The 12,988-nt window shown below is 38.6% G+C and overlaps 1 protein-coding gene across 4 annotated transcripts in view; it reads left to right on the top strand.

Annotated features, from left to right (window-relative positions):
- PDE1A (phosphodiesterase 1A) overlaps window positions 1–12,750 on the top strand; it is a 165,597-nt gene extending 152,847 nt beyond the window's left edge. For 3 of the 4 annotated variants that reach the window (XM_064451753.1, XM_064451756.1, XM_064451755.1), the window contains 3 exons: window positions 975–1,250; window positions 9,127–9,246; window positions 9,572–12,750. In XM_064451753.1, the coding sequence (XP_064307823.1) occupies window positions 975–1,250; window positions 9,127–9,203 (353 nt within the window). In that variant the 3' untranslated portion in view covers window positions 9,204–9,246; window positions 9,572–12,750. The remainder of the gene's footprint in view (window positions 1–974; window positions 1,251–9,126; window positions 9,247–9,571) is intronic. The other variant, XM_064451757.1, reaches the window with a different exon arrangement.
- Window positions 12,751–12,988: the final 238 nt, after the last annotated feature.

The following is a 12,988-nucleotide window of genomic DNA, read 5'->3' as shown; positions in this document are numbered from 1 at the left end:
TGTTCAAACTTCAATGCTTTCAGTTTTTAAATTGATAGTGTTTTGTATCTTTTATAGTAGTACACGGATTCTAAAATCTGAATTTATGAAACAGAGATTCTAATAGTAAGAGAAATAGGCCCTCCATGAAGGTGGTACAGTTATTTTTATCAGACTTCTCACCCTCCATTGCAAGTTTTTCATTCTCTGTTTCATTCATCTTCTAGTTCTTCCTGGTACCACCTTTCTGTGCTGCGCTGTTCTGTCTCCTTTTACTCTGGGCCATTTGATTTGTACTGTTCTCCAAGTCTGCAATAGAGCAAGAAATAGAGCCTTCCACAGACATTACTTTCTCCTGTAGCTGCTGTCCCCTGAAGCACAATTTCCCCTGTATTTCTTCCTTCCCATCCTGTATGTGCCACTAGCTGTACCGGCAGCCGTACTGGATTGCATGTGTGTAACCCTCTATAACTTGGTCCAGCTGAAGCTCTGTATTAGCTGGCATTCTGGACTTTTCCAGGCTGATAGCTCAACTCTTTTCAGGGCATCCCTTCAGTTCTGATGCCTCCCCCATCCCCAGCAAGGTGCTGCCCTCCATGGCCTTTCTATGTTGCAGAACTGAATGAGCTCTGCTCTGCCTAGTCCTGTGGTGGTAAACACCACTGCTGGGGGATGTGCCTGCAGCATGGGGTCCTCCTGCTCCCATCCTTCAGCTTACAGTGTGTCTGGTGATGCTCCTCGCTTTGTACTATGGCCAAAAAAAAGAGGGGCAAATCAGAGATGAAACCAGAAAGTGGACCACTATGGTTCAGTTGCTATAGTATCATCAGGAGCAGAATCTGACTCATATTAAACACACCAGTGCACGTGTCCCCATGCAGAAAGTCAATGTTCACAATATTCCCATGTGCAGCTCTATCAGTCGCTACTCTGATATCAAGCAATTGTAGCATATCCTTCTTATCTAATTCACCTATTTTGTTCCCTCTTTGTAGAAGAACTTGTGAAAAATGTTGGTGAACAGGAAAAAGACCAAAGCAGAAATTCCACAGATGCACAGTTACAGGAAGAGACAACAAGGATACAAAATGAGAGTAGTCAGGGAAGCGATGGTACAACCTGTCCTCCCAGATCCATCGTCCTACAAGTAGTCTCTTTCGACACTCCTCTGAGTGATGAATCCAACTCAGAAAAATGCACTAACTCTGATCCGAACCAGAAAGATCTCACCGATGCCCAGCAAGAAACACAGAATACAGACCCACTGAATGGTAATGCTTCATCACAGAGCACCAGTCAATCTAATGAAGCTGTCCAGGGTGAAGCTGCAGCAGTGTCTGGTATCTCCCTGTCAAACATCGACAGTAATGTAAAATATCAAAATAAGGTGTCGTACAAACCACCAGTGTAAGACAGTTTCTTCAGGCATATGTAGAAACAATAGTGTCCTAAAACCAGCAAGTAAAAGCTGTTTGATATAAACAAATATAATCTCCTTGATATTAGCTCTTTAGTATCTAGCAGAAAATTTTTTATGTAAAATACCAAGACCTTTAGTTGAACTGGAAGGATGATTTTAAAGTGATTTGAAGATGCGTATTTGCAATTAAATTGCAGGTTTTTTATCGGAAAATGAGGTAAACTTTCAAAACGGAACTATCTAATATTTTCTCTTCAAATAGGTAATTATACTTATGCTATTACAATGCACCCCTCTTAGTTTAGGCACCTAAAATGATTATTATTTTGTAAACCATATCTATTGTACTAAATGTAATGTGAATTTTAGAATTAACTCTAAGTAGATGGAATTTGCTAACTGTAGTAGTCATGGGACAGTGTCATTCCCTTAATCAGAAACATCAGTCTCCTGACACTGTAGCTAGCAGGACAAGTGGAACAACCAGGAAATCCCTATAATGTCAGAATATTTTTTTTAGAATATAAGCATTTTATCACAAGCTAGCTGTGATTTGGTATCTGTTGATGGTAAGACAGTATCAAGGGCAAGATGCCCAAGCAATAGGAATAGATATTATCAAAGAGACAGACACTGCACTTTCTTTTTATTTTCTGAATTTGGTTGTTATTAGAATAAGCTTTGAGGAATTAAGGTAATAAGAATAATCAAGGCATATAATGACACTTCGTTTCCTCACTTCTAATTAAAATGCTTAACTCATTAATGCTTTTATGACAGTGAGCCTTGCAATAATGTGCCAGAAGTATGTCATTGTCTGAGCAGCAACACTGAAGGCTATAAGGCTTAGCTTAGACATAAGTATACGACTTGGCATATTTCTCAAAAATGCTTTTTATAGATAACTCCCACTTATTCTAGAGTTCCCCGTTCCAGCGCTCCATGCTTTTCTTGTTGACAGGTTTTTAACATCAGAAATAACAGATGGTTAATTTAGGGTCCTAAATCAAAATATTTACACTAAAATTAATTTCACAGCATTAGAAGCTGTCTAATAATTGACATTTTTGTCTTCTGACATGTATTTTTTGTACTGATTTTTGTATTAAAATCCAACTTGGAATTTAAGTGCCTTAGAAAAGTTTCCCATCTCCTGGATGATGAACACAGTAGAAAAAGCTATATCTTGTATCTTTCAAACTATGCAGAAGGCAGTTGTGGTGTAGCTGTCCTTGGGGGTCTTTAGATGGCTGACCAACAAAAATGCTGTTTAAGAGGTCAGATACAACTCAGCAGAGAGTTAATGCACTCTGTTGCCTTGTCAATCTTTACATTCCACCTTTCCTATGAGAAAAGAGATTTCTTATTTTAGAAAAAGCTAATCTCATTCATTTTCTAAGGCAGGGAATTTTCTACAGAATGCTTTTTATTTTAACACTTCAAACTGCAAAATTTATGAAAAGGGTAAGAAATGGCTGAGTTTGTAATAGTGTATTTCCAGAGGCAAACACAATCTGGAAACTACTTTTTTCTTGAAAATGGTAAAAAAGTTTTAATAACATGAATTCCACTGGTCCAAAGATGTTCCTTCACTAGAGATGGCAATATTCAAAAAAAGTTCAGATAAATAATGAAATAGAAATAAGAGATTGATTCAATTATTTTGTGAAAATAAATAGTATTGGTAAGGTCTGGAAGTAAAAGCCTGAGCTCATACGAGGACTTTGGTCAGCTCTTGCATCACTAAAGAGGTACTTAAGCCATGGACTAATAACAAGTCATGGAAAAAGGGGAGATATAGCAGGAGACATAACTGCATCAAGTGATTAATCACACAGTAAGAGAAGCAGCAAGTTATTTTTAAGGCAACTCCAGAGCCTGAGTGATGAGCCAATACTCCCTTACTGGGATCCCCCAACTTACATCTGAGCTGTTGGAGGTTTTGCAGCACACATTTCTCTTGCTGCTTATTGCCACAGAAAGTTTTGGTATAGAAAGGCAGGTTTCTGTACTAAAACTAAATATCTATGCCTGAAAATCTTAAACTGCTGTACAAAGATCTTTGGAAATGAAAGGGAACTGAAAGGATTTTTCCCCAAACCCTCCTTTACTGCAAGCTGTGCCTTTTCCTGCTGGCGAGAGTGTGTAAAAAGTAGAGGCTACTGCTCACACCATTGATTGAACACGTGCCCAGCCAATGTAAAATTCTGTTTGGAACAGGTCTTCAAATTAGTTTGAAAACTGTTCATCCGATATGGTTTGTGAACAAATGTAGTCATCAGTTGTTGGTGTTGTCATAGGAAATTATATTGTCACAGGAAACGATGTTGTCAAAATGCTGTTGTCATGGGAAATTCGGAGAACTTATGCGTTCCCAATTCTTTGGATCTTGCATTCTAGAATAGTGACTTTTCACCCGTTTAGACCTGTGAATCCTTAAAATTTTTCCAGTAGAAATATGCATCCCTGGTGAGCCAGCTTAAGCCTACAGAAAGTTTTTCTTTTAGTCTCATGAACCTTTCATGGATCCCTTTGTAAGTAATTTATAGTCCCTCGAGTCAGAAAACCACAAGATGAACCTGGATTTCTGATTTACACTATCATGAATTTTTAGTAGAGTGCTACTATGCATAGAATAAGGATATAGGTTAAGTGTTATTTTTAAAGGCATATGACATTTAAAGGCATCTTTAGTTGTCATTTTATGTGAAACTTCTGTTCACTGTAGTATGTTGAATTTACTCTCATCCATTTCCTCCAGTGATTTTTGTGTTCGTTTTCCAGCATAGATAAATACCCAGGTAAATGGAGAGATTGATGAATGTTTTGCCTGGATTCTGGTGCATATTAATGTCAGAGTCCAACACTCTCTGACCAGGTTCTTTTAGATATTCCATATGTGAAGGATGTAATGTTAACTACCGGAAGATAGTTGATGTTACATGGAATTTCTGATTTAGCAGAGTGATACAAAATATACTGAAAGCACAGTACAAATGTAAGTTACACTTAGTAAAATAGAGCAATTGCAATACACGGCTCAATGACAATGCTCAAGTGAGTCCCATTACTGGTCTCTAGAATATGCTCACTGTCACAACGCTGGGTGTCACCAGTAAGGCATACACACGTTGAAGCCAGCTCAAGCCCATTGCTCGCTTCAAAATTCTTTTGCTAGTTGTTTAGTTTATACTCTATATTGGCTTAAGCCATGTGTTCACTCCCTCCATGCTGGCCTGGCTAACTCAGGAAGACAGTCACACTCTTTTAATGAACTCGGGGAGAAACATCTACACCACCAGTTGGTCCCCCTCAACTGTGATATAGTCAGTGGATTCACTTAACTGACACAAGTACTTATCTAAACCAAAGGCCACCCTCTGCTCCCCTTTGTGCTGAGGTTGTCAGGTTTCTTGCAACAGCTCTGGTCAGTCACCCCTTGCATTATCTCCTGAGCTTGATGGGCACATGCCCACATGCATCTCCATTGAGCCTTCTTCCATTGTAGGGATCTGTGGGTCAGTCATGATATCATTTACATTCTGATTTTATGTCATTAAATAGTTTGATTTATACTTTAAATTTAATAACAACTTATTCTTATGTTTTCCCTATTTTCCCAATATTTAAATGTCATAGAAAAATATTTTGAATATTTTATGGTCTTTTGAAATTATTTACAGAGGGACTATGTCATCATATTCTTAAAACATTCTTTCCTAAGGACAGACCAGCCATGTTACTATGTAGTGAGAAATCTATCTATACATTATTTAAATACTGTAATCTGTTAAGTCAGCACTGATCCTTTCACAGAACTTTGTTCTTCTAATAAACTGCAGAGGAGACCTAGTATTAATTTTTCAACCAACTATGTCATAGATGATATAAATAAATGACATATATGGTGGGCTTTTTCTGTGCCTGCCAATTAAGAATGTATACTGCAGGTATTTACCTCACTGTAATGCGCAGTGGCTGGGGCAGCAGACTTTCTACAAACACATGGTGAGACTCAGGTCATGGCTTTTTGAGATGACATGAATCAATATTGGGTTTCAGCAGCAACTTTAAGTACCTCTGCAGAGATTGTGCCACCGTGTTAAAGGTAACTGAAAAGACAGGCAATGCAGGCATTTAGTACTGGAATAGTCTGCAATATTCAATACCAAAGGGAAAACACAGGCTAAAGAGTTTCATAGAATCAGAGAATGTCCTGAGTTGGAAGGGACCCGCAAGGATCATCAAGTCCAACTCCTGCCCCTGCACAGGACAGCCCCAAATTGACACCATATCTCTGAGAGCGTTGTCCAATTGCTTCTTGAATTGCTTCACATTTCTATTTCACAGTGGTGAAATGTTTTAATATCATTCTAAATGAAGGGAATGACATTAAACTGTCATTGTTGTTGTCAAAAGGTAGATATTCAATATTAGTGCTTTTGCAAGAGTTTTCATCGCTGCAGTGTGTAGAAGTCTCATAACTACAAAGCACATCAGTGCCTGTTTTCTCACTCCCCCCAACTTTTTCTCTGTCACGTGATGTTCGAGATGGTCGAGAGTGAGTGTGTTGTGTATGATGCAGTAGCACCTGGCACAGAAGGGAGATATAGCACAGGTAGCATCTCTACTTTTCACTTTTGCACCTCTGTTGACGGCCAGCAGATCCAGACAGGACTCTTTTAACGAAGGTCAGATATTTTCAATGGAATGTCACTGCAAGCAAGCAGAAGGTAGCATACACATGACCTTATTTTTTTCCCTGCTTCCCAAATTAAGATTATTTGAGTATTCTAAGCAGCACTATACATCCATCAGGACATCATTAGTGCTTTCCATACTACAGGCTTTTTTACCTCTATACTTTCTGTACTGAGGATGAGGGGTAGAAGGCTAAAGAGATGTCCAGAGTGCTTGCTGACTCCTAGGGCTGAGAAGTAATCACCTGTGGGCTCTGGGGCTGGGAGGATGAGACAGATTATAAGAAAAAATGCAACATAGTTATTCAGATTAAAATGTCATAAGTTAGCTGTAATTGTTCTGTCTTTATAAAAAGCAAAAAACTCAGATCGGTTTTCTGCGAGTGAGCAATTGAATTATAACAGAGGTAGGGAACACAGGGGAGGATGATCTATCTGCATTCTTGGGAACTGTCACTGAATGTCTGGATGTCCTATGATGAGGGGGTTCCCTGTTAAAAAAAGAAAAAAGGGACTGTTTTCCTCTCCTTGTATCACATCTCTTTTTAGGTGTACTTCCTGAGACTATCGCATTTTATTAACAGGAGTAGCTCTGCCCTGTGTCCTGGTCAGTGTGAAGGGAGAACTGGAAGGCTGCTATTACAAGAACTCCAGTTCTGACTGAATGTTGTTTTTCTCCACAATACAATTGTCCTTTTCATCATCTCACTTCCACTTAATTGAATGTTACAAGGTTAAGTGGAACTATTACAAGGTGATTTTTTTTAAGTGATGATTTTCCTTTTCTCCTGAGTGATTTATTAATTAGAACATTAATTTTAAAAACTGCTTATGTTTAATTAAACAACTCCATGTTTCAATGATTTATAAATGCTAATTGGCACACTTTTAACTTTTCATTCATGATGATAGCCACATTAATCCTTAATATCAAAATGTAAAGGAGATAATAAATCTGTGATAAAACAGATTATCAGTAACTTCACTCTGTATGACAGTAGAGGACTACCCAGTCACGTGGAGTTATACACAGCGTTCAACATCTGCAGTCAGTAACTGAAAGCCTCTGGAGGATAACCAGGGTGGATAGCAGCGGACAGATCTACATCAACAACGTGCCAGTTTGATTTATGGTAATGCAAATGGCATCAAAGAATTATCCGTGCCATGCAAATGCTAGTGACCGTTCAGTGCCACGATGGCTGTGTGGTGCTCAGCCAAGTGTGGAACCCCCTGCATCCATGCAAAGCGGGTGCAGATCACTGTGATGCCTGGTTCGTTGGTGTTTCTTGGGCACACTGTGGCTGAACAGAGTAACAGTACATCAGGATCCTGGTACTAAGGGAAGGTATCTGTGCTGGTGCATGGGATGAGGATGGAAGGAAGGTTATATTAAAGAGCAAAGGTTGAGCTTAAAAAAAGGATAGTGATTATAAGATAACAGCCATTGGCAGCCATTCATAAGGCAGAGTTGATCACATTAAAAAAAAAGTGATGCATTGACAGGAAGAAAGTTATGTATGGTTTAGAATTTAATGTTTAGATTTTATGAAAATTAAATATGCAAAGTTTTTGTTTTAAGGCCTCCACAAACCACTCCTGTCCCACTCCTAAAACTCTACTAACCACTCTATGTCAAGTATAAAATTTAAATATTTAGATCAATAGCTTTTACTTTCGTACCCCTCCCCACCCCCCTTTTTTAATGGAAAATAATAAAAGTTATGCTAAATCCTTAGAAACAACTGCAGGCTGAATGATCTGGAGAAATTAATGTTCTAATTCATGTTAGTCCAATTTTGAGACTTTAAAAACCTTTGGAGAACTGGTTGCCTATGTTCCACCCACACTAAATTTATGTAAAATAAGAGGTGGGGAAGAGTGCTGCTTAGGGCAATATGGCCCATCTGCAGGGGGCGTCATTACAGACTGGGCAGCGCTTGCTTTGCCACTGTTTATGGCAATGAAACAAGGGTAAAATCAGTAGCAATTCTCACTTGTTTACAGTGATGTCATGCTGAACTCATGCTTATTAATTTTATTCTTTTCTCAGTCTCATTCTCTTAAGCTCCCTTTCCTCTCTTCCTTTTTTCTAAACTGAAAGCCTCTTCTTCAACGTCACCTTGATGTCTTTCAATTTTTCTTTCAGGTCACAAATCACACTTTCCCTTTCAGCTGTTTGTACCTTTGTGTTCTGTCTTTCAAAAATCTTATTCTGCCTGTATTTTCATTTTTATAACTTTTCTTATGCTTCTCCCAGAATATCTTCTCTGCTTTGAGACTTCTGTGCTTTATCACGTTTTCAGCTCAGCATTATTAATCACTGATGGGACCACTCAATCAACTGGTTAAAACAGAAAAGTTACTATATAGTTCGTAAATAACACCATAAGTTTGCTACATTCTCCCCATACTTGCTATCTCAGTTTATAATTTCCTCATCTGTACTCCTTCAAAATTACTGAAGGAATAGCTTAAACGACAGCTTAATATTATGATTGGAGGGTTGAAATTCATGTTGTATCACTTACTTTGAAAGCTGCTTGTGTCACTCGGTGTCATTTCTCCTATCTGATTGAATTAATTGAATTCTTAGAACTTGACACTGGCATCTTTCATTATCTGAGAGAAGCTTACTCCCAATTTGAAAGCCTACATTAAAGAAGATTTACACAGCACTTTGCTGCAGAGGGTGAATTTTGACTTTCATTAAGTTGGAAGATAAAATAAACCAAAATCAAACCCTTACTTACACTTACTCATGTAAATGTCTTCCTATTTTTTTCATGATGTGATCTGTTGCTTTTGTTCTATCTTTTGCCTTATGGATAAACCGTCATGATTAGTTTATTCAATCCTATGCTTACTCTGGTGAGAAAGCAATTAAAGAAAGCAGTGCCTGAAACCTCATTTTAACCTTAAAAATGTTAGGGGGAAAAAGTTCCTGTCTGTCTAGGGCTGTGCAAATTCTTTTAACTTGGTTAACTTCCTCACTGAGGTTCCCAGTCACATTTGTTTATCTTCCAGGTGAGCCTAAACACTGTAAGAAGTCAGAAGATATAGTAAAAGCCACTGAGCAAAAAGAAGCACTGATACAGAACTAGATTTGCTATTTCTTAAAAGCTTCTGACATTTCAGGCACAACAGGTAATTTTCCCATTTCTTTCTTATAATGGGGAGAGTTTTATACCATAAAGACTCAAAATTGCTACTATTATTCTCTTTGTTCTATTCCGGTTGTGATTTTATTACAAATTTTTAAATGGGGACATGGTACACCCCCATTCTATGTCCTCTTAAAAGCCATTCAGTATAAGGAAGGGAAAAACAATATACTTTTACATCTCTGAATCCTTAATGTCGGACTAAATGGTCATGCAATAAACCATCCTCAACTCAAATACATTAAATACTGGAAGTAAAGATACTAAAAATCTATTACTTATGAATTTTCATTTGACCTCTGTTGCAGGAGAAAAGAACTCTAGCTGTTCCTACCCCATGCTCTCAGAGGCTGTTATCTGTCAACTTGTTCTTGGATCATCCTGTTTCTGTGGAGAGTGATTGGACAAAATGATCAAAATTGTAAAACATAAAACCCTGAGCCGGTAACTCAAGGCACTTAACAACTCCCAAGATTTCAGCTGTATTTGTTGTTGCAATTCCTCTTCTATTCTGCTTTCTTAAACTAGCCAAAATACTTTTTTCTGCCAAAGTTGGACCTTGCTTTATTGCGTCACTGACACCAAACATTTCCAGTTAACCATGAGACATATGAAAACATGACATTTATCATCTGCACTGGATTGCTGTTATGTGTCACTGCTACTGGTGTCCAATGGAAATGAAAAGTCAAAATGAAATGTTGCTATAGACACTTGTTCATGCAACCATGCTGCATGCAACATTAAACTCCTACCTGTTAGCTTCCTTGAAATATCTGGAAATAAAAATATGTAGACAATACAGGGAAGTTCTAGAGTTATCCTGACCAGCCTGCGTGAATGATGATTCTTCCCCACTGTGGTGGCTGCCATATGGAGAGAACTGGTGTTTAACAAACCAGTATTTGAAATATATCTTTAAAATTAATTAAATAGCATCCAGGATTAAAGACTAAAACATTTTCAGCCTATAGTATTTTGGAAGGCATCAGCAATGGTGTCAGCCCTACCGCGAAGCTGGTGCGTACTGTTTTGTAGGGCAGAAGAGACAGCTGCAGGAATACAGGAAAATTGCTTCACATCAGCAAAACAGTGTGTTGCCTCTCAGACAGGACTCGAAGGTGACACTGAAGCCTTATATCGCGGTTTGTCTCAAATGCAAAGGTGACAACATGGATCCAGCAAATTCTTGATAGTGTTTGTTTTGTTAAAAGAAAACACCAGACCATCTTTAACTGAGATGCTGTGGAAACAGAGCATGCAGGCAGTTACCTCTGCAAGAAGCCTCAGAATGAGCCCTCCCACCCAAACTGTACCCAGAAAGAGACCCCATTTTCATCTCTGCTTCCCTCGAGCTGCACGTGACCTCTCCTGGCTTGCCCAGGCGCCCAATGCAGCTGCAGCCAACCTCATTTCCCTCTGCTGGAACCTGCCAGGAAACTTCCATGCTCCCTTTTGCATTGTAGGTGCTTGGGTGGCTCTGGTCACTGCATTCCCAGTTCTCCTTTTCGGACGCAGTGGTTATTACCTCACTGAACAAAAAGTCTTTACAATCAGCCATGGTCCGTTCTGAAGAAGACTCATGGAGGCGGTGGCACTTCCCTCTATGCAGAGGCCAATGGACGTTTGAGACCTATGTGCTATCCACCTGCTGCTTCAGGGATCTAACCAGAGCTCAACAGGCGTCAGGCTCAACCTCAACAAGGGCATGCTTTGTCCCCATGGAAGAAGGAATTGTAAAACAATCACCCTAGACTGAGGGATCCTTACACGCTCATACCTGTTGACTATCTCTGTTCTGACAGTGGAGCAATCGAAATTGAGCTGGGACCAGTGCGAGCTCCAAGCCCTGGGATAAGGGCATGCCAAAAGGTGGAATTCCTGTCATTGAATATGTAAGCCATATATGCACTATGCATAAATAGTGTGCATAGTTTTAACTTAAGAAATGTTTGTGCATATAGGATGTAAAAAGTGCATTTAAATTGTTTTGTGTATCTAGTCCAGGGCTTGTATTTAGCATGGACAAATTTCTGTACAGTGCAGTTAACAAATGAAATGTTAACAAATGAAATTGTATCATATATGTTATAACGCAATTGATATTTTTTGCTAAGAGTTAAAAATTTATATATTCTCTGCTAGTGTTGGAGCAAATCATTAGTAGCCTGGACCACTCTGTGCACCTTTGCATCCTTTTGGGGAATGTTGGACTCTTTTTTTTTTCCTTTTTAATAAAATATAACCCATCTTATAGTTTCTTATTGTCATTATGACAAGAAAAGAAACATAATGTTCATACCCAACATTTTTTAATTGTAAATTGCCATATGCTCTGGCAGCAGAAAACCTTGTTGTTTAAGAACTGAGAACTTTGGACCTTATTTCAGATATGTTGAGCATCTGTAGTTCCCATGAAATTTGAAAAGAACAAAATGTGACTGATGTCTTTAAGAACTAGGCCAGTTAGGTATTTGTTTGTTACAGAGTGTTCTTCAACATTGTAATTGAGACTGAAAGTCTGGAGCAATCAGAATTTCACGTTTTTATTGTATTTTCAATTTAAAACTTTTACCATAGTTGAACCAGACTTTTTTTCTCTGTGTCTCTGTCCCATCGTGATTTATATACTCTGCAAGAATTTTTCTCCTGGAAATACAAGCAGAAATTATAACAGATTCTGCAGAGCACTTGGAGCATCCCATGGGGCTCTCAGTGTCCTGTTGTTATTATACCCGGCATCAAGATATCCCACTGCAGAAACTAGAAGGAGCTCCTGATCTCACAGGAGGCACTCAGTGCCTGCAGAACTCATTCATTAATATAGAAATGTGATTTTTGTATAAATAATCCTATTTGCTCATTTGTATTCAGTTTTAATCACTGTGGTAGATGTTACTGAAATACAAGAAAAGTCCTTAGTTTTTCTAATGCCAGCTGATTCTCTTTCTTTCTTCCTTTATTCTTAGCAAGATTTTGCCTGGACGTGACCCAAAGCTTAGTGTGTTGTTTGAATGAGGAGAAATTTTCTTTGGTGGAGAAGACCGATATAGCCAACACATGTTAGTTAAGGCTTTGACCTTGGGTGAAATTCACGTTTGGATGACAGAAGGGCTTCTTGAGAGAGCCTCTCCCTGAACAGTAGTTTCTCTCCAAAACCTGTAAGGCTGCGCTACCAAAACACTGCATGGGGCCATAAGAAATGGTGTTTGTATATGCATCTCTCCCACAGCATTATGGGCATGTACACCTGCATTGAGCACACTGAGGAGCTGTAGCTGTAGATTAGCCCTCAAGAGTTTTATTTTGTATTTTTATCTTGAGATATCTGACAGATATGTTATGTAATATTGTTATGGGTTATGATCTAGCCAGGTTTTTTTATTTAATTCTCAACAAAGCAATCTACAACTGTGTGTTTTTATTCTGCTGTATTTGTCCGTATTTCCTATGATGATATTCCCAAATAAATTTGATTTGAGGGCAAGGATTTTGAAGCTCCTGAATGTTAGTTACAAGTCTGCATTCCTGAAGTGTGTTTGCTTATTTGCGTATGGTTGTCTTTGAAAAATGACAGAGCATAAATGGTTGTTTCCAACCTTTTCACCTGCTTGTGCCTGTTTTTCCGTAACTGTGCTGGTTTGCCGTACAAGCTAACTTGCATTCTCATAGCACTCTTGAAAACAATTTCTTTAAGCAAGTCTTGCCTTCTTAGCTTTTACTGC

Source organism: Phalacrocorax carbo, chromosome 5, assembly GCF_963921805.1.
Source record: "Phalacrocorax carbo chromosome 5, bPhaCar2.1, whole genome shotgun sequence".
In the NCBI taxonomy this organism is placed as follows: domain Eukaryota; kingdom Metazoa; phylum Chordata; class Aves; order Suliformes; family Phalacrocoracidae; genus Phalacrocorax; species Phalacrocorax carbo.
This window is presented reverse-complemented; position numbering and strand designations above follow the sequence as displayed.